Source organism: Pelobates fuscus, chromosome 6 (assembly GCF_036172605.1).
Source record: "Pelobates fuscus isolate aPelFus1 chromosome 6, aPelFus1.pri, whole genome shotgun sequence".
Taxonomy (NCBI): Eukaryota; Metazoa; Chordata; class Amphibia; order Anura; family Pelobatidae; genus Pelobates; species Pelobates fuscus.
Genome location: NC_086322.1, coordinates 91,480,471 through 91,506,309, shown reverse-complemented (window position 1 = coordinate 91,506,309; position 25,839 = coordinate 91,480,471). Strand labels below are relative to the sequence as shown.

Sequence of the window (25,839 nt, the reverse complement as noted above, 5' to 3'; positions counted from 1 at the left end):
TTCCCCAGGGGTGATACTGGCAGGCTAACTAGGCCTTAAAGGTGAAAAATTAATCTAGTTTTGTGACAGGTGAGGCCCTGCTAGTTGCCAAGTGGCTATGAGAGGCTCTGTCTATGAGTTGGCGCGAGGGGTTATTGAGGCCACCCGTCGTAGTGGCAGGAATCGTAGGCCTCTCGGTGATAGTAAAAGAAAACAGGGGGAGGGAGTGACAGGTGAGGCCCTCTCTATAATATTGCGAGGCGGCTAACTCACGTGTGGCCCGATGGTGTTGGCCTCGCGGACCACTAAACGATAGGCAGAAATGCCAAGAAGGGAGGTACCTATTTGGGCCTATACCCCTATCTTGCCAGTACTCTATGGCCTAGAAGAATGAAGCGTATGTGAACTACAACGTGAGCAGGCTTACGTACCTGGTAGTATGTATGAAGTTTTGAGATTCGACAGGTATGAAAACCTGGATAAACCTAAAAAGGGATAGAGTGAGAATGGATCCTGTGAGACCTGTGTAATCTGTATAGGCTGGGATTAGGGCTTCTAGCAGTATGTGTGGGAGGTGTAAAATCTATGAGTATGATAGTGACATGACTGCCCATGCCTGGTGACAAGCGTTACGCTGAGTCCGATACCTGGCAGCAGGGGATTGGCAGTGTAATGTGTATATATGGAAGGTGATCAGATGATATGCATGTCACTAAACTGATCTGGGAATGCAAGGGACTTTTTAATGTGAAGTGACAATATGCAGAATCATAAATGTTGCTGTAAAGTGACGTATGAATGTATGAACCAGAACGTGTGATTCAAAAACCGAAAGTCTTGTGAGACGTATATGCCGTGTTCTTGAATACTCGTGTTACGTCGTCTGAGTGTGTCAAGAAAAGGCCTGAGTTTGTAAATGCCATGTGAAATTATGTGAAATGACAATCTATGCAGAAAATGTAACGTGACGTATGAGTGGTTGAACCAATCCATGTGATTCAACCCGAAACCCTCTGTGGAAGGTAGGACCGTGTTCTTATATACTCGTGGTATATCGTATGAGTATGATAAGAAATGGCCTGAATAGTTAGTGCCATGTAATCGTAATGTACATGGTTGTAATAACATCATATCTCCATTATACTCTTTAAAATAGGACCGTGTCCTTGAACTCGTGGTATGTCGTACGAGCATGACAGAAAAAGGAGCCGTAATGTAGGCTAACCATAACTGTAATATACATGTAATATCTGCATTGTAAAATAAAATAACTTATTATTAAAACCATATATATATATATATTATATAATAAGCAAACTGAAACAAAATAGACAACCTAAGATCGTGTAAAAGAAGTATTTGAAAGTTTAACCGATTACTGTGCAGGAAACGTATGATTGGATGGATCAGTACGTGTGATTCAACCCGAGTATGCATGAAAAGGAATTAAATCCTTGTGTCATGGTTAACAACAAAGAAATGAGGCCTGTAACGTAGGCTGATTTAATTGTAATGAAATGGATAATTATAAAAAAAACTCCAGTAAGCGTGGGAGTCCAATGTCTATACAGAAATGTTAGCTGGTTTCATACCCTTGATGTAATAAGTGATACCTTAAAAATAGCATGAAAATGGTCTGTCTATTTAACCAGGCAACTTTTTAACCAAATGTAAATACATGAAATGATGAAATGTAACTCACGAAAAAGATAGTATGAAGGGAAACAGAAGTTAGCATGAATAGCTTAACCGTATGCATTTTAATGCGAACAGCAATCGTGCATAGAATATACTATGAATAAGTGCCGACCAGACAACACAAACCGAAATGACAATCGTTTAAATGAAGCAAGGTTGGTTTTTACATGAAATGCAATAATGTCTGAGAAGCCTGTAGTACACTGAATGACCGGTAGGGGTCAGTGTGTAGGCGAAAATGCAGTGGTTCGATGGTTTGTACATAAAATGCAATAATGTCTGAGAAGCCTGTAGTACACCGAATAACCGGTAGGGGTCAGTGTGTAGGCGAAAATGCAGTGGTTCGTTGGTTTGTACATGAAATGCGATAATGTCTAAGAAGCCTGTAGTACACCCAAAGACCGGTAGGGGGTTTAAACGAATGATATGCATGAATATGCAATGGTTTTAGAACAGACTTAGACAAAATGCAGCCGTAAAGTGAGGACCTGACCCGTGCATGGTGCCGTGGGACTGATGCCTGGCATAACGGGTAGGTTGACTTACAGTTTGTGAGTCACTTGGACACCATCCACGGCGATGGATTGAAGAAAGAAGGTGGTAGGCCGGAAAAGCCTGTGGCTGGATTCCTGACACAGCTCTGCTTAAAAAACCTCATGGAGTAATCAGGTAAAATGGCGTCTGGATGACCCGGAAGTGGAAATGATGCAGCGCTGACCTCGAACGATATGGAGCCAAGTAAGGGGTGTCCCTTAAGTAGGGAAGAGGTGTGTCATACACCCCTCCCACAATTACAGGCCAAAAGGCCTTAATACATATATATATAAAAAAGTTTGCTTTGTATATTAAAGGACCACTCTAGTGCCAGGAAAACAAGTATGTTTTCCTGGCACTAGAGTGCCCTGAGGGTGCTCCCACCCTCAGGGACCCACTCCCGCCGGGCTCTGGGGGGAGGAAGGGGTTAAACTTACCTCTTTCTCCAGCGCCGGGCGGGGAGCTTTCCTCCTCCTCTCCTTCTTCCTTACGACGTCATTGGCTGAATGCGCATGCGCGGCAGGAGCCGCGCTCGCATTCAGCCAGTCGCATAGGAAAGCATTTACAATGCTTTCCTATGGACGCTTGCGTGCTCTCACTGTGATTTTCACAGTGAGAAGCACGCAAGCGCCTCTAGCGGCTGTCAATGAGACAGCCACTAGAGGTTTTGGAGGCTGGATTAACCCTCAGTATATAACCCTCAGTGGATTAACCCTCAGTATATGTTTATAAAAAAAAAAAAGGTTAATCCTAGAGGGACCTGGCACCCAGACCACCTCATTAAGCTGAAGTGGTCTGGGTGCCTAGAGTGGTCCTTTAAGCTTAACATAACAGCTTTTGAAATCAAACCAATTATTTCATTGCCCTGTTTATCCAATCAGTTGAACGGCCAATTGTGCCGCAAAGATATCCAACTCGGCCACAGTCTGTCAGAGTAGTTCAGCTACATATGTACAGAAAAGCTTTTAGACCATTCGCTTATTATTAAAGGAATTATGCTTAGTGGTTTTTAATGCGTTTAATATAGAATAGCCAGTTTGTGAAAAGCATTTGCTCTTATTTTTTTTTTAAAGATTTATGGAGCAACCTGTTTTCAGCAGCCGTGAATGACTAATCGAAATTTCTCTGCAACAACTCGGCAAGGGTTTACATTAAGTTCGGAAAACCATTAAGAACATGTTCAATTATGTTGAGATTAACAATCACATGATTATTAATCTAGTTTAGAATAAGTTAGTTTACAAACAGAATTGAGTCTGTTTAATACAATGTTTTGCAGTTAATTTACTAAACTGAAAAGTTATAAATTTAGAGGAATTTTAAGTTTTAGGTCAAAATAGACAAATTGGAAATATTCTCCAACTCTAAAAACCTAAAATTTCCTTTTCCCTGATCAATTCCAAGTTTAGTGAATAATCTAATTTATTTGAATTTTAAATCAATGAGATTTATTTTTTATACAAGCTTTTTTTTTTCTCTTCCCTAGAATGAAGTGGTCTGGATGCAGTAGCCCTGTAGTTTAAGCAAATTCACATTAACCAATATATTTTACCTTGAGATGTTAATGTCACCTACCATCTGTCTTCAAGACGACCACTAGAGTTGCTTCCTCTGAAACAAATGAGTGAATTTGGTCATGTGATATTTAACATCCATGAGGACTTCAAATGTCTTTAAAAGCAGCTCATAGGAAAGCATTGCATTCAAAGCTTTTCTATGAAAATTATTTGGATGTACTTACAGCACTCGCTGTGCTTGGGCATCATGTTCTCAATACTCCTCTACGTACAGCATTGTATTGGTCTATCGCCGAAAGAGTGTCAGGAGTCTGAGTGAGCAGCAGCACAGAGGGAGACTCAAGGTAAGTTTAAAATAAATGTATATCTTTTATTTGAGGTTTTTTTTTTTTGTTTGTTTTTTTACACTTTTTATTACCGATGGGGAGGCCTCTAATCCAAATAGGAATTAGGGCATTATAGTTTAGGAATACAGGTTTGTATTACTGATGCTATACTGTTTAATGTATTTTAAGGTTATAAAACATATTAAGAAATAGTTAAAAAAAAAAAAAAAGGTTCTGTGAATGTTGCCAATTTTTACCAAGCTGATTTTATCAGAGTTATCAGATGTAGCATCTACATTCGTGTTCTACATTTGTGTTGGTTTTGTCACTGTGGTTAGGTTTGGAGAAAGTTCCTATTTAAATCAGATACATGGTGACCAGGGACAGAGTAAGACTAAGCACAGTAAGAAATGAGTTTATGCTATTCGTTGCGAGGGGAAACATCTGGCAACACATTTTTGCAATCTAGTAATTTCCAGTTACAATCTATGGTATCAGAGGCACTACTTGTGCACTCCCTGTTTTATGTATATGTTATTCAGGTTGCGATTTTATTAAAATAACGTTTGGTGGTTTAAAGCATACAATTAAAAGTTTGAAATTAACTATTGTTTGTCCTTTGCAGTCTCATACAATTCTCTTCAGTTCAATTGTCCTAAAATGTAGCCCTCATGAAAATTTTAAAACGTTTGGTTATTAGGAGACTTTTTTAGCTACTGTGTGCTTTCGGTTATCTCAATATTGAAAGGTTCTGTCATTTTACAAACAATCATAAGTGAAAACAGTGTATCTGGAGCCGAGTGATCATCCTTGAGTGTCTTATAAAAAGCAGGTATTTTTGTTCCATAATCTCGCAGAATTAAAGTATATTAATGGGCATGTTGATGCAGAGTGTGAAGAACCAGACTTCTATTCTAATAGGCCCAGCTGATAAACTTAGAACGACCAAATTGTACATTCGTTAAATTTGTTTGGTTATTATTCATTATACGTTGGTGTCACATTTGTTAGAGAATTAAATGTTTTAATTTTGTAATGCGTTTGCTTTTTATTTAGCTACAAATCATTGACTTCTTGTAGACTTATCTATAATCACACATTTTGAACCCACAACAAAAAAATATATATAAATAGCATTCATTTAATGGTAAATTGTTAATTGAAATGCTAAATATTGGTTGTTACTCGAAGACGGGGATAGCTGAATAGGCTTTTCTAACTTGGCTATTTTGTCTTAAAAGGACATGTATCACTTTGAGACAAGTGTCTCATTCAAAAGCTTTAGTTTTAAAAGACACAGTTGCCTTACTTTGCAGTCTGAAAAAAGCGGATAAATATGTTTTCTTTTTATATTTACCGATGTATTCTTTCTTATGCTTTCCACACCCACTCAGGGAGGAAACTGATCTAACCAATTAAATGTCCCATCCTTGGGAATGCTGGAAAAGTATATTAGGCATGCCAGACACATTTACACATGTGCAGTTGGAAGATCTTTTCACCTTGCAACATCTTGACGGGGAGAAAAGAGCGAGTCACACAGATACAAACCACGATATGCATAAAGAGACACATGCAGGTCAAAATGTAAGCCGCCCTCCAGTTTCCTAACTTTTGGGGTAAAGGATGGTGGCTTCTGATGGCTAGATTTGTTGGGAGTTAGACTCTCACTTCCACCCAGTGCTGCAATATTACAGGTGCCCAGCCGCGCTGTTAAAGCACTGCAGAGTATGACCTGGCCCCTGATGACACATGTCCATCAATGAGCCCCCTCACCTTGCGTGTCCCAGTGAAGATGCACCTAAAGTAGTTCTGCTGCTGTATCTGGGTCTTTCCAGCTTATCATGGGGTTCTCCATCCTTTTTCCTCGCCACCTGCCCCAATGGCAATTACAAAGAAAAAAAAAATAAAACCATCCAGGTCATGTTAGTGACAAAAGGTGTGTCCCAGCTAAACTAAACAAAAAGGTTGGGTTGAACAGGCACATAGTAATGTGGGGTCGATAGGGTCACCAGAAGCAAAAAAGGCTGTAGGACAATTACAACTGCTTAACTAGATTGTCAAGCAGAGCAACTTGCTAAATGGCTAATGGGTTATTTTTCCTAATCGGAAGAAACTAAATGTATTAAAACAATCCAGGTGCCATTAATCACAGGAATACTGCAGTATGTACATTCATTGCACCTGCTCTACATGTTTATGGGGGAAATAAAATAAGGAAAGTCAATGTGAAGACTATTTGGAGTGTTTTGTTTTTTGTTAAAACTTTATGAATTCAAGAATTTCTTCCTGAGTAGGCTCTTATAGGGGTACTAGAGATCAGATGGAATGCTATTTTGAGAGGTTTGATACATTTCAGAAAATAGCAAACAGTCTGACATTTTACCTCTGCATTGCCCAATATATGCTGCTTTGGTCTCTATATTTTTACCTATGAAATGCTCAGATATAAACATATCTATGTAGAGGGCAAATATAAACATGGTTTCTATTTAATTTCCTCATGCTATATATAAATCTGATGCATTTGGCCTTCCATACCTATTTAGTGGACAATCTGTCCCTCCAGAATAAATAAGGTTGACACCGCTGTTTTAATGGGACTACAGATAACACAAATGAAGACCTGCTCAGGTGCAAGCACGGCTTAAGGAAACTGCATTAAGGGACAGTTAACTTACTGAGTAACTGACTAAATATTAACTCGACAAATTAGGGATGGTAGAACTGTAACCGGAAGGGGACAATCTTAATCATAAATACAGCAAGACAGATTTAATTGGAACAAATCTATAGCTGTAGAAATAATGGATGAGTTTAAAAAAAAAAAAAAAGACAGACAGACTTAAGGACAAGTGGGTGTTGAAAAGGATCCAGTTCTAAGAATGTGAAAAATGCGAAAAGACAGGGGTATATACTAAAGTGGGAATATCAAATTACGGACACAGCCTAGGCGATTTGGAAAACGTGTGCAACCAAGTTACAGTTCACTTGAATTTGTATAATTTTATATCAATTATCAAGATACTTCAGCACATTTAGCCTAAACCGTCCTGTTTTTAATTCACTACAGTTTGGTGTTTAGCAAATCAAATCATTTGTACGTTATTTTATTTTTTTCCCCTTATGAGAAAACTGGCTGGAGTGCTGGAACACGTTCCCCTATGGGTGAGTCTTAAGTTAGTACAGTGCCCCTTAAATGTTTGAGAGAATATACTGTGACAATTTTTATTTTTTATTTCAAGCTGTTTGGATAGGTGATATTGAACCTGTCTAGTCGATCAGCAAATTACGGTGCCACACCAGACCTGTAGCCTTAGCTTGGTATATTCTAACTAGAACAGTTCATAGGGCCAACCTCGGAAACAATCACACTACATAGATCTCAAAGAAGCGCAGAAACAACATTCTTTAAAACTGTTTTAATAGTGTACAGCTCACAATATTTTTTTATCACATTCAAACAAGCGGAATCCCCCAATGATTAACAGTGCCTTTGGAAATCAAGCAAATGAAAACAATTTACTTAGTACTAGGTCCTGGTTTTGGTGCATTATAAAATTAAAATACATAACGATGTGCACAGCAGCCTGTAACATCATTATTACAAAACACTAATGACTCCACGTATAAATGTTAATAAAATTACTGACTGAAACAAATCTGTGCAATATTACAGTACACTGCTTCAGTCTAATGGCAACGTTACCTGAAAAGGAACACGATTATCAATATAAACTTCTAGGAAAATTCTGAGGTATCTTTTTCAATATTTTGAAACACAATTGCTCCACAAAGTAGTAAGGCAATACGTTTAATTTTAATAACCAGATGAGCTGCCAGAGTATATGCAATAAAAAGCAGGGTATGTACCTACTTTTACAATGGGCAGGTAGCAGTGTATTCATTTAATTCGGGTTTAGAATTTGACATTATGGCAAACTAGAAAGTGAAATAATGTCACAATGTACCATAATCACCATCAACCAATGTAGGTCAACCACCATATGTGACACAGAAGACACCTGAAAGTCCTGGTGTCACCTACATTCCACTTTGTGGCACAAAACACTATTCAAGTGCAATAGAATCTAGGAGTTATAATGCAGCATGTAACATTATACACAGTTTTGATCCATTATACTTGCTGATGAACAAATGGTTCATCACTGATACTAAATAAATGCTTATATGGGATCAGAGGGACCTGCAGATCATGCATTCTAAGAAAAACAGAAAGTTCAACCAAATACAAAAAACAAAATAGACATTCGAGAATCCCAATGAATTGGTGGGGGGGGGGGAGGGGATAAAAACAAACAAAATGGCTTAGACAGAACTTTAGCCCATGTTTCTAAAGGTCCAGAGATAAACACCCCAAAGCATGATATGCACAGCCACAGAGTAAGGGTTTCCCTAAAATAAACTAGTAACTACAGGTAGGCAACTACAAGTAATGATCGGAGAATTCCAAGGTCTTTAAATCTTATGGATTTGCAATGTACACTATAAAATCATGCCTTACAGGTGTTCTTCAGGAGTATTAGATGTTCTGATTTAAATACACCGTCTGCAGCATCCCAATGCCAGAATATCTTCCATGTCAAATATTGACAATTACTGACTAATTACTGTGCGCTATTAATGCGCAGTAATAGCAAATATAGTGGAGATGCATGATAAACTACAGTTTCAGACTGTAAAGTTGTACATTGAAGAAGAAAAAAAAAAATCCTTCCACATCTCCCAGCAGTTAATACTTAAGCAAAGTAGATCACATACACTCAGACTAAAAAAAAATAGTCATTACCGGTGAATGGTTCTATACAGCGAATCTCTCGATGTTAACTACAATTTGTACAATATATACAGCAATACAGTACAAAACAGGCCTTATCCAGACTGAATTAGCATTCCAGAAAAAGTGCTAAAAGCCAGAATCCGGGCTTATAAATAAAGCTGAAAAAGCAAACGCCAGAAACACAATACCGCCGATGATTGTCACTGAAAAACACAAAAAAAGGTTATTACTCAGATGCAATACAATCATCCAATACATAAAATCGGTCCTTGCGAGCACACACAAAAATCTCAGTCACAGTTATCCACACTTTCTACATTTGAGAACATAAATGACCTTTGTCATAGATAAACTGTGTCCTTTAATTTCACATTAACATTAAACTATTTATGTACATTAGTTTATTCAAGAACGGCCCTATATCTAACACGTTCAACTGGCATCTCCTAAAAGAAGTTTTCATCACTAGCAATAAAAATCAGAAAAAACAAAACCGGATATGATCGATAAACTGGTTTCTTCTGATCAATGCAATATCTAATATCGAAAATGATGATTTGCATGCAAATAAAGATACCATTTCTGACAGTTCTACATTCTGTTTTACTCATATATTTACCTGTTCTAACTGAAATTTTTTGGGCTATCATTCTTCCTCCAATAACTGCTAAACCAGTACAAAGGCAATGTCCGATCGTACCCCCAACAGCAACTCCAAATGGATCCTACAGATCGAGAAAGGTAAAGAACTTCAGAATCACCATACATGAGGTAAACTGGCTGCTACACATGTGCATGAAGTTTGAACATTACAGGTATAGAATGATACATCAAGCAAGTTACAGCCCTTAAAAAGGCCACTCTGGGCACAAATCTTCATCTTAAAGATTATGGTGTGGAGGAGTGCGTCCCAATGCAATCCAAAGCATACCTACAGTCCAAGCTTTAAATGGGAAGTACCTAAATCGTAGACTGTTGACGCACCTTGAGGAGTGGGTAGGGAGCTATTATCATAGAATATGCTGCACCCAGTACCTTATCACAAGGTGGCTTATAACCGTTTCTAATTGCAACAACCACTGCATCTAGAGCCTGCCTCCTCTTAAGCAGTGATCTCAAATAAGAACATTTCAATTGCTCCTCTGCAATCTCAGATCCACTTGCGCACATCCGCTCTCCTCCCAAGAGTGCTCAAGTCAATGGCTTTGGAGACTGCTGCATACAGCCCAATCTACAAAACTGTGAATTGGTCTGTGTATAAACCGACAGCCATGTTATAATTGCAAAAATCTTACAAAGCAGGTTCACTCATTCCCTGTGATAAGTAAAACTGGATAAACTACATATTTTAAAAACCTTTACTAGACAAGAGTTTTATGTGATAATGAACTCCATAGTCCAGAATGGAAGGCTCCTGATTGGTTGAGCCTCTTCCTCGTGAGGGAGGATAGTTCCATCTGCACTTACCTGCTGTTGCTCGAGGAAAAAATAGTTTGTTACTTTTTTGCATTATCTATATTTTGCATAAAACTGTAACTTTGAGCCTTTATTCCTTTAAGATCCACTGCTCAGTTTTCTATAGGTTATCAGCGGTTCCCAAACTGTGTGCCGTGGCGCGCCAGGGCACAGAGTGGCGCCGCAAGATATTTCCCCGGTGCTATAATCATAGCATCAGGACCCGTGCCTCACTCTCCCCTGCCAGCTCTGCAGGACCGGAGGGGAGATCAGAAATCTTCCTCACCGGTTCGCTAGCAGTGTAATAATGCTGGTAGCAGGCTGGTGACGGAGGACCCAGGGGAGCTCTAACCTGCAGCTCCACCGGGTTCTCCTCTCGGGAGCTCGGAGCGTCGCCGCAGTTACCACGGCAACACTCCGAATCTCGCAAGAGTGAACTCTAGCAGCTCATGAGGCTGCTAGAGTTCACTCTCACAACTTTGACCACCAGGATTTCTCCTCCGGATCACCAGGGATTGCCTTGTACTGTCCCCCCTCCCAGGAAAAGGTAAGCAGGGAGGGGGGATATGAAAATTATTATTTATATATTTATGAATTTGCCCCCCTTACCCCCACACTACACCCCTCACACAACCTGCCCCCCCCCCCCACCCCACAAACTACATCCTTCACAAGCACAATGCACCCCTGTACACACACGGCAGATCCCAGGTAAGTTGTCAAACTGTTCTTAAACAGTTTTACTACTTACCCTGGGAGAGCACTATGGCACTACTGGCACCATTACCACTACCAAGTGATGTAGTGGTTATTGTGTCTGGATTATTTCTTTAAATAATATACCAGTGCCCCTCCCAAGATTAGGTTCTGGATCTGCGCCTGAACGGCAAGCATTTCTGCCGAACAGGGGCCCAGTATATGTCGCAGCGCTGTACATATATACAACCTAGAAACATTTTTGACTTGGGGCGCCTTGGAAAAATATTGAAATCTTCAGGGCGCCTTGAACTTAAAAAGTTTGGGAACCACTGGGTTAACTGCTTTAAAGGTGTATATACAAGGGATACAAATACTCGACCATATTAAGGATTAAGCATTTTACAGCATACAGGAACAAGATCTAAAGGACAACCTGCATCTACAATTATATGCCCTTTCATATGTAAATTTTTCACTGGCTTTATTTACTAGTTGAAATATATGAATAATTAAAGGTTTTCATAAATATGAAGACAGTTGTGACACAAAGGGCACGCGATACATAGCTCTTTGTGCACACAAAGAATCATGAAACCATTAATTCTATAAACGTTACTGATATTAAGTTGCGGATATGAAATTATGAAAGGAATAAGCAAATGCAGTAATGTTCATATTGTGATGTACAGCGTTAATAAGGTTTGTAAAAATCTTTTAGCACTCACCTCTCTTGCTGCCAGAACAATTGTTGTGAGTTGAGAGCGATCACCCCACTCTGCTAAGAATGTTAATGTGAAAGCCTGAACAAATATTGGCGATATGAACTGCATCCATCTCTTCTTAGGTGTTGCAGGCCCTCCACCAGCTTCTAAGTCCCCAGGTCCATTGAGTAGTTTAGATCTCTGAAGCTTAAGACAAACACAAGAAAATTATAGAAGTTGAAAAGATAAAACAAAGACTATGCTACAGTCATAAGCACAGCTTTTCAGCCCACAAACTTTTGAACTTTTGATTTAGACAATTCAAGACAAAGGAGTGGACGAGAGAGTTAGTTCATCAGTATTGTTTATCTGCTACCAGTGTTATCACAAGGTTGAGTATAACCAAAAACACAAGCTAAGCCAAAGTAAACAAAATGAGAAATGTAATAAGACTTTAAATGTTTCTGTACCAACTAGCTACTAATCTAACATGAAGCCTATGCTAAAAAACTTTCCAAATATGTCACTAATCACAGAACCTGGCAGTCAGCCTTGCAGTTACCAAGCGACATATATAAAGCACCTTGCACTACTGGAACTGCAATCAAATCCATATAACAACATTGACTTTAATATAAATTAAAGCCAGCTGCAAAGTAATGAGACAAAGCAAACACATGTTCCTTACTGTGTGACATTGTAAAAAACAGAACTGATTGCCTCTAGTTCTGGAGCACTAAACAAGCTTGTCATTAATGGAACATGTGATAAAACATGAAAGTAAATCCTGCCTTGAGTGTTCATTTTGCATTATATGAGCAAAGAACAGCCAGGCGGATGGATTTTCTTCTGGCTATACATTTGTCACTAGCATAAAACAGTTTAAAAATAAATAAAGTAACTGAAAATATGAAATATATATGTGGCGAACCATCACTTCTTTGAAAAAAAACAAAACATTGAAAAGCACGTCTAACTTGTGTTAACGTTATGTTATTCTCCATTTTATTTAAAAAACAAAAAAAAACTAAATATCACAATGTAGTTCAACCACGGCATACATGGGTTCAATTCTTCTCGTCTCTGTATGCTTTCTTTATGTTGACTGAAAGGTGCAAAGCACAGTGCTTATAACAGGGAGCCAAGATGGGATTTCTACATTTCATTTTCTCACAAACACATTAGTTAAACATAGGTGACAAGTAAACTTAGTATGAACAATTCAGTGAAGTGACAGTCCCACTGTTAATTACAGCAGAGCATGTAATGACTGGGCCATTTAGTAATATTTGCAAAAAACAACAGAGATATTTTATCACATGCACTGTCCAAGTGCACTAGAACCTCATACAAGCAACCAATACTTTAAAACTTACTTCTTCATCTTTTCTTTTGATTTCTGCTTGAACCTCCTCAAGTTCTTCCTGGCCTTCATCAGGACTCATCTTTAAGCCCTCCCGCAGCATTCGAATACCAAATATTGCAAAAAGCGCAGTAGACACATAATATGTATAGACCCTTGGAATGACAGTTGTTGCATACCCAAACAAAACTGAAAGAAGAAACATAAAATATTACGTTGTAACTGGGAAGAAATTTAGTTTGATGATGTTCAATAAATAGATCAGTCACTGCATCAAATCTAAATTACAGAGAGTGAAACATTTTAATGAATTCAGTAGCTAAAAGCCATAGCACTGAGTAACACACAGCACTACTACTTCATAGATACAATGCTTTAAGCAAACCAAACAAAACATATTCATGTACAATAGCCCCTTATGTAATAATTTAGAAATGATCATTTTCACAAAAATGGTTAGCAAAGCCATATGGGCACATTTATTTGTACTATTGCTCTCCTGAGGATGCGTGGTTTGATTTGTCACGCAGTTCAGTATGAAAAACAAGTTTGGGTGTGTTTACTTACATAAGAATAAAGGGGACAATTAGAATGCCAATGTACTGTAATGCTATATTAAAAGAAAGTCTGAGAAGAGCTTAAGGTGCATGTAGAGAGACCAAGAAAAACAAATTACATTTGCTCACATGCTTCATGGATGTATCATGCAATGTTCTGGTCTTGTACAATCAATGAGACGGCTATTCAAGCAGCCATTAAATGGCCAGTATACAATATATACACACACATTAAGGCCCTTTACTGCAACAATCTATCAGTCTTAAACAAGGCAAATTCAGTAAACGAGAAGAGAAAGGGGAAAAAAAAAAAATTGGACCAGTGTTATTCAAACTGGTTTACACTCATAGCGTTAAAAATAAAATGACTAATCACCTGATAAACAGGTCATTAGACCCAAGGCAAGCATAGCTCCTGCAAGTACGGTGAGGCGGTTATATCTCATAGCCATTATGGCAGCAATAAAAAAGGTCTTATCTCCCAACTCTGAAACGATGATCACAGATATAGCTGCCACGAATGCATGGATGAATCCCAAGTTACCAGCCATGGAAACCTCATCATTGACAGCTTGTATTGCAGGAGTAGGCATCTTCTGTGGGATTTAAAAATAAATAACAGCTTAATGCACTGTGACAAATCAACATGCACTGACAAAAGCATTTCACTACCCATTTTATAAAAATAAGACATTTCTAATGATTAAATAAAAAAATAAATAAACACATTCCAGAGAAAAGCACATATTGTAGCAACATGCCACTGACATAAAAAGATGTTTTAATAAAACATGCACATACTTGGCAAACATCAAATTCTGGATTCAAAAATGTTTACACGCCAACCAGGTGCCCTCCATTGTAAAATTTGGTGACATTTGAGCAGGGTCCTCATCTACCTATTGTTTCTGTAGCATTTTGTAAATGTCTCCTATTGTGTTAAATTTCCCTTTCATAATATTATAAAGTGCTGCGAAATAAGTTGGCGCTATATAAATACCAATAACAACACACTAGGCATTGTGGGAACACACTGAAATACACAGCGACTACAGTCTTTATAACAGAGTCTCTCTATGCCAACTGCATATTTGGTAAGCACCGTGGATAGATTTACATTTAGTATGCATGTGATAACTACACGTGAGCCTATACATTTGCTGTTAATAGGGTTTCAAGCACATATGTCGACAATTGTTCAAGGCTCATTTCCTTCATTAATCAAATCACTTACGACCGGTAAAAAAAGAGTCCAGAGAAACTGTCAAATATTAACCAAATATTGACGTTATCTAGCATGGCAACTGGATATGAAACCCAATAAACAATGAAAAGTATATAGAAGTTATTCCTACCCGGTGTCCAAGAATTATACTGAAAAGCCTTCTTTCATCGCTAAACATGGCAACATCACTTATGGGTTAGCTCCTGCCAGCTATCAGGACAGACATGGTTAAACAACAAAGTATAGTTAATAAAACCCTCTATCATCTGAACTCCCCAATCTTTTCCTGCCCTAGATGACAGGCAGGGATGTTTCAGGTCCTGTTATATTTTTATTTTCTGGGCATGCTACCATGTTAAACATGGGTCTCCCATGGGGAGTTCAGCCTCTCTCCCCCTGAAGAAATCAGTAAAGAACCTGCAGTGGCAGCATTAACTGGTTTGAGTTTCTTAATATATATTAACGTGGGAATTCTCTATGAATAGTGACTTTTAGCAGCATGGACTCAGAGTTTCAGTTTATCCTCTGAAGTAAGGGGAAGTGTGGGAAGCCATCCATCTTCTCTGCTATTTTCTGATGCTCTCTGATGTTGCATTTAAGCCTATTATTTTGTTTATGATAGGGATCGATCATCGGTCTGGCAGATATTCTGTATTTTCAGCAATATCGGTATCATCCAATAAAGATGCCGATAATGCATACCAGGGCCGCCATCAGGGTCATAGGGATCCCAGCACACTCTTACTTACATTCCCAGCAGCCCCCTGTCTAACTCTCACGAGTTCCGAGGCTGACACAGCGTTGTTAGACAGGGGAGCTGAAGGAAGCTGCTGGGAAGGTTAGTAAGAGTGTGCTGGGCCCCCCAGGACCGCTGCAGGCCACCCAGGGAATGCCATATCCCTCCTCCCTGGCCAGGTAAGAAGGGGGAACTAAAACAAAATGTAAATAATATATATATATATATATATATATATATATATATATATATATAAAAAAGTTAAAGAAGCCCCCCCCCCATTTTACACACATTACATACCTACACAAACACACACTGCATTCACTATACACACACACACACACACACACACTACACACACACACACTGCATTCACTACACACACACACACTGCATTCACTACACAAACACACACTGCATTCACTACACAAACACACTGCATTCACTACACAAACACACTGCATTCACTATACACACACACTACAAACACACTGCATTCACTATACGCACACACTACACAAACACACTGCATTCACTATACGCACACACTACACAAACACACACTGCATTCACTATACGCACACACTACACAAACACACACTGCATTCACTATACGCACACACTACACAAACACACACTGCATTCACTACACACACTACACAAACACACTGCATTCACTATACACACACACACACACTACACACAAACACACACTGCATTCACTATACACACACACACTACACAAACACACACTGCATTCACTATACAAACACACACTGCATTCACTATACACACACACACTACACAAACACACACTGCATTCACTATACACACACACACACTACACAAACACACACTGCATTCACTATACACACACACACTACACAAACACACACTGCATTCACTATACACACACACACTACACAAACACACACTGCATTCACTATACACACACACACTACACAAACACACACTGCGTTCACTATACACACACACTACACAAACACACTGCATTCACTATACACACACTACACAAACACACTGCATTCACTATACACACACTACACAAACACACTGCATTCACTATACAAACACACTGCATTCACTATACGCACACACTATACAAACACACTGCATTCACTATACGCACACACTACACAAACACACACTGCATTCACTATACGCACACACTGCATTCACTATACGCACACACTACACAAACACACTGCATTCACTATACGCACACACTACACAAACACACACTGCATTCACTATACGCACACTACACAAACACACACTGCATTCACTATACGCACACTACACAAACACACACTGCATTCACTATACGCACACTACACAAACACACACTGCATTCACTATATACACGCACTACACAAACACACACTGCATTCACTATATACACGCACTACACAAACACACACTGCATTCACTATATACACACACTACACAAACACACACTGCATTCACTACACACACTGCATTCACTATACGCACACTACAAAAACACACACTGCATTCACTATACGCACACTACAAAAACACACACTGCATTCACTATACGCACACTACAAAAACACACACTGCATTCACTATACGCACACTACAAAAACACACACTGCATTCACTATACGCACACTACAAAAACACACACTGCATTCACTATACACACCACATCCACTACACAAACAGACTGCATTTACTATACACACTGCATCCACTACATAAACACACACACACACACACTACATTCACTAATCAAATACTCTCACTGCATCCACTACACACATATATTCTTGAAAACATTCTGACTGGCATGTATATTTTGTGCATTTACCTTAATAATAATAATAACAATAATAATATATTTTTTTTTTTTAATTGCCTAAATAAATAATAAGCATAGACAGATTTGTGTAGAAATAGTTTTGTTGTTTTTTTTTTTAAATGGTAAATGTACAGAATTTCGTTATCAGTAAATTATCGCCTATCGGCCTGAATGTTCGCAGATTATCAGTATCGGCTCTAAAAAAAAAATCAATAATCGGTCGATCCTTAGTTTATGAAGCCTCCAAACACTCTCCTAAAGTCTTCTCTTCCCTGGAACCTCTATGACGGTTTCCAAGGTGGCAGCCGCTATTCCCAACTAGGGTTTTACTTCCTCTGGCCTTCTGAACATGCCAACTACAAAGCTTCCATTGGGGAGATCTGGCCTGCATTGAGCTTTGTACTGGTTAAAACAGCTAACTGCAGCCTTTTTTTTTGCCAGGAAATTTTAAAATCTAGTGTTCCTGGCTTGCTTTTGACTGTTACTTATGTGACACAGCAAATCTTCAACCTGCCATATAGGTACGTATATTTTTACTTTTAACTTTAAGGGGCGAGTCCACTATCTGGTGGAATTAAAAGAGGTTGTGATGGCCTATAAGTACTAACAATATGGCCCTATCACTTTCATCCCAAGAATACCCCATAAATCATCGCTTATGGTACTCACAAGTACTAGGAAGCCACGATTGACGGAGGTACCCGGTCGGGGTGCAGGCGGTCCGTCACAATGCCTGGTTTGGGTACTGGCAAAAAATTGATCCCTATGTTGTCTCATGTATAGCTTTTAATTGCGTTGGAAATTCACAGAAATCCCAACACATCCAAAAATAACTTTTCATAAAGTTAAAATTAACAGGACCACTTTAAAATATAAAATGGGATTTTGTAAAAATATAAAAAGGTATATAAACTTTTGGAAATTTCCCAGTTCTGTGTAGAACCCAAGCCAAAGATTAACAAAAGCTCTTAACAACATGCAAACAACTGACTTTTATTAGGAATGTAGAAAAGCAAACAACTGTAATTAAAACTAATATTATAAGAGTCAAATGCAGACTCGTATTTTAATCTTGCAGCCAGAACAGGCTCAGCAGGCTTTAATAACTATGGCAAAGGCATAATAATATTTAAGTTAAAAACAAGCTGGAAGTGACCCACAATTTAATTGAACTAAACGAAACGGCAAATCCTTCCTTGACCAAGAAGAGGCTTGCCATTTGAAAAGTGACACCATAGGCACCCAGACCACTGAATCTCATTGAAGTGGTCTTAATGCCCCCATCCCCTTAACTACAAATGTTTATACAGGTGGTCCTCACTTTATGACCTACCTGTTTTACGACAGCTCGCACTTACGACCAGTTCTCTAACGTGGGGATTCAAGGGATTCCCCACGTTAGAGAGCTGGTCATTGTTCGGGGAATTTTCCCCATAGATTAGAGGTATTTAAAATTTCCATTAACATAGAAAAACACACCAGAGCGGGGAATCCATCTAATTCATGTTCATGGAATGCTCCTCAAACATACCGAATATACTCGAGTATAAGACGAGTTTTTCAGCACATTTTTTGTGCTGAAAAAACCCCACTCGTCTTATACTCGAGTCAATTGTCTGTATTATGGCAATTTACATTGCCATAATACAGACAAGGACCAGGGGCTGGCAGAGAGCTGTAACTTACCTTTCCTGCAGCTCCTGTCAGCTCCCTTCTCTCTCCTCCGGTCCGTGCAGCTCCCAGGTCAGCTCCCTCTGCAAGTCTCGCGAGAGCCGTGGGGTCAGAGCGTTGCCACTGGTTACCATGGCAACGCTCCGCGCGGCCACGAGACTTGCAGAGGGAGCTGACCTGGGAGCTGCACGGACCGGAGGAGAGAGAAGGGAGCTGACAGGAGCTGCTGTGAAGGTAAGTAAGAGTTCTCTGCCAGCCCCCCTCCTACAGCCCATCCACTGGACCACCAGGGAGTGAGAGCCCTCACTAACAAGCTGGGAGGGGGGACAAAAAAAAAAAAATCAAAAAATTATAATAAAATAAAAATAATAACTAAATAATAAAAAAATGCCCACCCCCCACCAATGCTCTGCATCACACATACACGCTGCACACAGCACACACACTGTGTGCACACTCCCCCCACACACCCCCCACACACACCGCACTCACACACACACACACACTGCACTCACACACACACACACACACACTGCACTCACACACACACACACACACACTGCACTCACACACACACACACACACACTGCACTCACACACACACACACACTGCACTCACACACACACACACACTGCACTCACACACACACACACACACACACACACACACACACACACACACTGCACACACACACTGCACACACACACACCACACACACACACACACTGCACTCACACACACACACACACTGCACTCACACACACACACACACTGCACTCACACACACTGCACTCACACACACACACTGCACTCACACACACACACTGCACTCACACACACACACTGCACTCACACACACACACTGCACTCACACACACACACACACACTGCACTCACACACACACACACACACTGCACTCACACACACACACTGCACTCACACACACACACACACACTGCACTCACACACACACACACACACTGCACTCACACACACACACACACACTGCACTCACACACACACACACTGCACACACACACTGCACTCACACACACACACACACTGCACTCACACACACTGCACTCACACACACTGCACTCACACACACACACACACTGCACTCACACACACTGCACTCACACACACTGCACTCACACACACTGCACTCACACACACTGCACTCACACACACTGCACTCACACACACTGCACTCACACACACTGCACTCACACACACACACTGCACTCACACACACACACTGCACTCACACACACACACTGCACTCACACACACACACTGCACTCACACACACACACTGCACTCACACACACACACTGCACTCACACACACACACTGCACTCACACACGCACTCACACACACACACTGCACACACACGCACTCACACACACACTGCACTCACACACACACACTGCACTCACACACACACTGCACTCACACACACACTGCACTCACACACACACTGCACTCACACACACACTGCACTCACACACACACACTGCACTCACACACACACTGCACTCACACACACACACTGCACTCACACACTGCACTCACACACACACACTGCACTCACACACACACACTGCACTCACACACACACACTGCACTCACACACACACACTGCACTCACACACACACGCACTGCACTCACACACACACGCACTGCACTCACACACACACGCACTGCACTCACACACACACGCACTGCACTCACACACACACGCACTGCACTCACACACACACGCACTGCACTCACACACACACGCACTGCACTCACACGCACTGCACTCACACACACACGCACTGCACTCACACACACGCACTGCACTCACACACACGCACTGCACTCACACACACGCACTGCACTCACACACACGCACTGCACTCACACACACGCACTGCACTCACACACACGCACTGCACTCACACACACGCACTGCACTCACACACACACACACACACACACACTGCACTCACACACACACACTGCACTCACACACACACACACACTGCACTCACACACACACACTGCACTCACACACACACACTGCACTCACACACACACACTGCACTCACACACACACACTGCACTCACACACACACACTGCACTCACACTGCACTCACACACACACACTGCACTCACACACACACACTGCACTCACACACACACACTGCACTCACACACACACACTGCACTCACACACACACACTGCACTCACACACACACACTGCACTCACACACACACACACACACACACTGCACTCACACACAGTAAATAAATATTCAATTAATATAATTTTTTTAGGATCTAATTTTATTTAGAAATTTACCAGTAGCTGCTGCATTTCCCACCCTAGTCTTATACTCGAGTCAATACGTTTTCCCAGTTTTTGGGGGTAAAATTAGGGGCCTCGGCTTATATTCGGGTCGGCTTATATTCGAGTATATACGGTAGATTTAAGAGATTTCCTGCTCTGTTGCGCTTGTCTATGTTCAGGGAAATTTCACCGAAGATAGACCTGCACGCATCCTTACTGACCAATTTGTTTCACGACAGGGTCGTAAGAACAGAACCCGGTCAGTAAGTGACGAGTATGGGTATTGCAGGGTTAAGACTGCCACTAGTGACGGTCTATCAGACAGCCACTATAGACGTTTATGTTCTTTAACTCTGTAAAATCATACAAGACATACTCATGTTTTGCATGAAGACATCATCCAGTGTCTTCAAATCACCAATAGGAAAGCATTGATTCAATGCGGAACTCACCACGAATGCGCATTAGGATCCCCCTAGATGCTGGCAATTGAGTATGTGGAGCCAGCGCCAATAGACTTTGGTGCTAGAAAGAGGAGAGTATTTAGAAGGGTTTTTTTTGTTAACCCTTTAACTGCTATGGGGGAGGGACACTATAGTGTTTGGAATACAGCTGTGCATAACACTATAGAGTTCCTTTAATGTGAAATATTTACACACATACTTGGTTTTTTACAGGTGTAACCAGTTTTCCTGTATTGCTTTCCAATCACCCTCACTCTATTGATGAAAGCATTGTACAGCAGTGTAAATTCCACATTACAGTGCAGCTGAGGTGAAGTGCCACAGGTTTCGTCAAACCAATCTCGTAGAGCCTTGGCTACATATGAACTGTAGTGGTCATGTTACATTAAGCAAGGCTCAGAATTTCAAGTAGCCAACTGTAACATGGAAATGTAGTCCTGGCAGGTGGTCCTTAGCCCTTCCCTGCTGTTTGTACAGATATATATATATATTTTTTATTTCCTACCCAGTTCACTTTCAAGGAATAATCCCACATCCGTAACAACTTCAGCTCAGTGAAGTTTTTATGGCGGCAGGAGTATACGGGAGCCACCTTACCTTTAAGGGTTAAGTGCCAACACCTCTGCTTACTCAATTCCTCTTGTACCATTTTTCTCAAGAATAACCTAAGGGCTGAAACTATTAGGGTAAGAGTGTCCCTACAATGGAAATGGGTCTGCACTCTAATTTGATATGCTCTGCCCAGGAACACGTCTTCCAGCAGGGTAAACGTCTCAGTGACACCGACACGTTGGCGTCTCTGCCAGTACAGAGTGGCATCAGTCACACTGCTTCTATACTACTGTAGCCAGTGCTAGAAGCATTAGGTTAATGAGGAGAACAGCCTGTAAGAGTGAGTTACAACCTGGGGCAGCACATATTCTGAATTCAGCCTCTCACCCATTATTAACATGTCAAGAGAGATGCTTGGGAGACAAAGTGATTGTATCACCTCAGCACCTCTCCTGGCTTATCAATGAAGGGAGAAACAGACAGAAACAAATGCTCAAGGTCTCAAACTAGAAGAAGTAATGAGACCCTAGGCATACCTGGATATACGTATAGTAGTGGAAAAATAATAAAAGATATATATACACAAATACTGATAGCTGGATCCCCCCAGCCAGGGAGGAAAGTGTTACAAAAGTAGTGAATAAATAAATCAAATTAAATAAAGTATGTACAACTCTACTGTCTGATGGATCTGGGATAAAGCCAAAATGCAGTGGGCTATTAAGGGATAGAGGGAAAAAATAAAATAAAAAATCCTTTAATGTTAGTAATCAATAGATATATCCATATCCCTGCCCCTAATGCTTACCCAGCCATATATATAAAAGACCATTGCCTGCATTGCCTTTTTGGTCCCTGACGAAGGTGCATGACATAGGCACCGAAACGCGCGTTGGGCGTTTCTTAGCATTAACTTTTCTTTGTTTCTCACATGGGCACTGACTAACACTCTGGGTGTGGAACATTATGCTCTAAATCACCACCTTTGATTTGTTTTTTCTCGTTCTCTACTAGGTCTGTCTAGTTAGCTGAAAAGGGAGAGAGGCTTTATAAAACATTTGTCAGTACATTTAGCACTGACCTCTTAATCTATTCTACATTTCTCTCTCCCTATATCGCTTTATTTCCTGCTTGCATTACCTTTGGGATACAGTTCAATCTTTTATCATTGACTTTTTGTTTGATTTAACTGTATTTTTGCCGGAGAGCTGAGGACCTATACTATACTACTACGAATTAGGTCTAAGCCCCAGCTTGCAGCAGGCAATGGTCTTATATATATATGGCTGGGTAAGCATTAGGGGCAGGGATATGGATATATCTATTGATTACTAACATTAAAGGATTTTTTATTTTATTTTTTCCCTCTATCCCTTAATAGCCCACTGCATTTTGGCTTTATCCCAGATCCATCAGACAGTAGAGTTGTACATACTTTATTTAATTTGATTTATTTATTCACTACTTTTGTAGCACTCCTCCCTGGCTGGGGGGATCCAGCTATCAGTATTTGTGTATATATATATATATCTTTTATTATTTTTCCACTACTATACGTATATCCAGGTATGCCTAGGGTCTCATTACTTCTTCTAGTTTGAGACCTTGAGCATTTGTTTCTGTCTGTTTCTGCATTCATATAGTTTAGGGGTTAAGCCCCTGGAGACCCCTGGAGTCTCCTTGCGGTACAATAGGATAAGCGGGGCCAGACTGTGACTGTCCCATTTGGTTCAGGGCTAGTGACTGTTCCATCTGGTGCTATCTGGTCTGTTACCCGCTACCTATTTTCTTGTTCTGTTTTTATCAATGAAGGGAGAGAAGTTTCTTTATGGCACCTACTGTCAAGGTGTTTTACTCACCAGTCTATAACCAGGACATGTGTATGTCATGATGCAGCACTGATATCTGGGGTCCTCTACTGCACTGTCTGTCACACCGCCACCCCCTGCCAGTCAGTGTGTGATCCCCTGCCCGCCACCCCCTGCCCATCAGTAGGTGATCCCCATGCCAGTCAGAGGGTGATCCCCATGCCAGTCAGTGGGTGATCCCCATGCCAGTCAGTGGGTGATCCCCATGCCAGTCAGTGGGTGATCCCCATGCCAGTCAGTGGGTGATCCCCATGCCAGTCAGTGGGTGATCCCCATGCCAGTCAGTGGGTGATCCCCATGCCAGTCACAAACATTTATACATCTTTGTCTACCAAGTGCAAGGTGTGCCATGTTTCCTTCCTGCAATGTGCATTCAGTGAGTGTCAGATCCCCTTTACATGTGACCTGGTCTCGCAGTGTACGTACACAGACTGCTGACTCCCATTTCCTCTTTCTCCCTCTGTCCTCCATTATCCTCCCCTGACTCCCATTACAGCCAGGGCTGCTCTCACCTCTGCTCGCACGGCTGGCTCGGGTTTCTGCGGCAGTGGGGGCTCCCGGTGGTTGCCGTCCTCCTCCTGAATGGCCAGAGCCAGGCCGGCCAGGCAGAGCAGACACACAGCGAGCGCGGCGGCCGGCTTCATGGTGACACTGGGCCCGGACACAGCTCACCGCCTGGGGGGGCTACCGGGTGACAGCGGCTACCGGGGGGACAGCGCCGGGCGGTGGGAGTGAGCCGACAGACAGCGCCGCGTACAACCGCCTCTCCGTCAGCCCCGTCACCACTTCCCGGCCATCTCCTGCCCCGCCAGGCCACAACGGGTGACGTCAGCAGCACGCGGCGAGCTGATTGGCTCTGCCAGCGACCGCTCGCCAATCAGGAAGTGACGCAAAGCACTGCGTGTTAAACACTAGAGTCGGTGACAAGCGAGCCGGTTGCTATGTGTCGCCAGCACGGAGTGTAGAAAAGAGTAGAACTGTGGGCCAGAGCCCAGAGGACACTAGGAAGTCCCTGTAAGTCTGTATGATCTAAAATTTCCATTTATTTATTTAGTATCTCTAAAAAATAGAATGATAACAGAAATAATAAACGTAAATAATGTATTTACACAAACATATCCAACATAAACTCATGAACGAGAGGATACAATGAAAATGAACCATATAGCCCTCAATGGGTGTAGATAGTAAAGGCAGGCTACTAGAATCAGATTAAATAAATGCATCATGTAGCTTCAGAAATAGCATCCACTATTCCAACCCGTTAGATATGAATGGAGAGCAGTAAGTCAATGTAATATAAGAGCTGGCACCCACTCTTATTGTTAAGCCCAATTGCATGAGTTACTATAATTGGGTACCTGAGCTTTAAAGGGACACTATAGTCACCGGAACAACTTCAGCTTAATGAGGTTTTTCAGGTGAGAACTATAGCTCCCTGCAGCCTCTCTCATGTAAACACTGTATTTTCTGAGAAAATACAGTGTTTACATTGAAAGCTAG

General features: G+C 41.1%; 1 protein-coding gene across 1 annotated transcript; it reads right to left on the bottom strand.

The window, feature by feature from the left end:
* Positions 1-7,867: 7,867 nt before the first annotated feature.
* TMEM165 (transmembrane protein 165) lies at positions 7,868-25,178 on the bottom strand. The gene is made up of 6 exons (XM_063458018.1): positions 24,849-25,178; positions 14,007-14,226; positions 13,087-13,262; positions 11,735-11,917; positions 9,475-9,580; positions 7,868-9,058 (listed from the first exon to the last, which is right to left on the bottom strand). The coding sequence occupies exons 1-6, from the start codon at positions 24,978-24,980 to the stop codon at positions 8,982-8,984; spliced, it is 894 nt and encodes a 297-aa protein (XP_063314088.1). The 5' UTR covers positions 24,981-25,178; the 3' UTR covers positions 7,868-8,981.
* Positions 25,179-25,839: the final 661 nt, after the last annotated feature.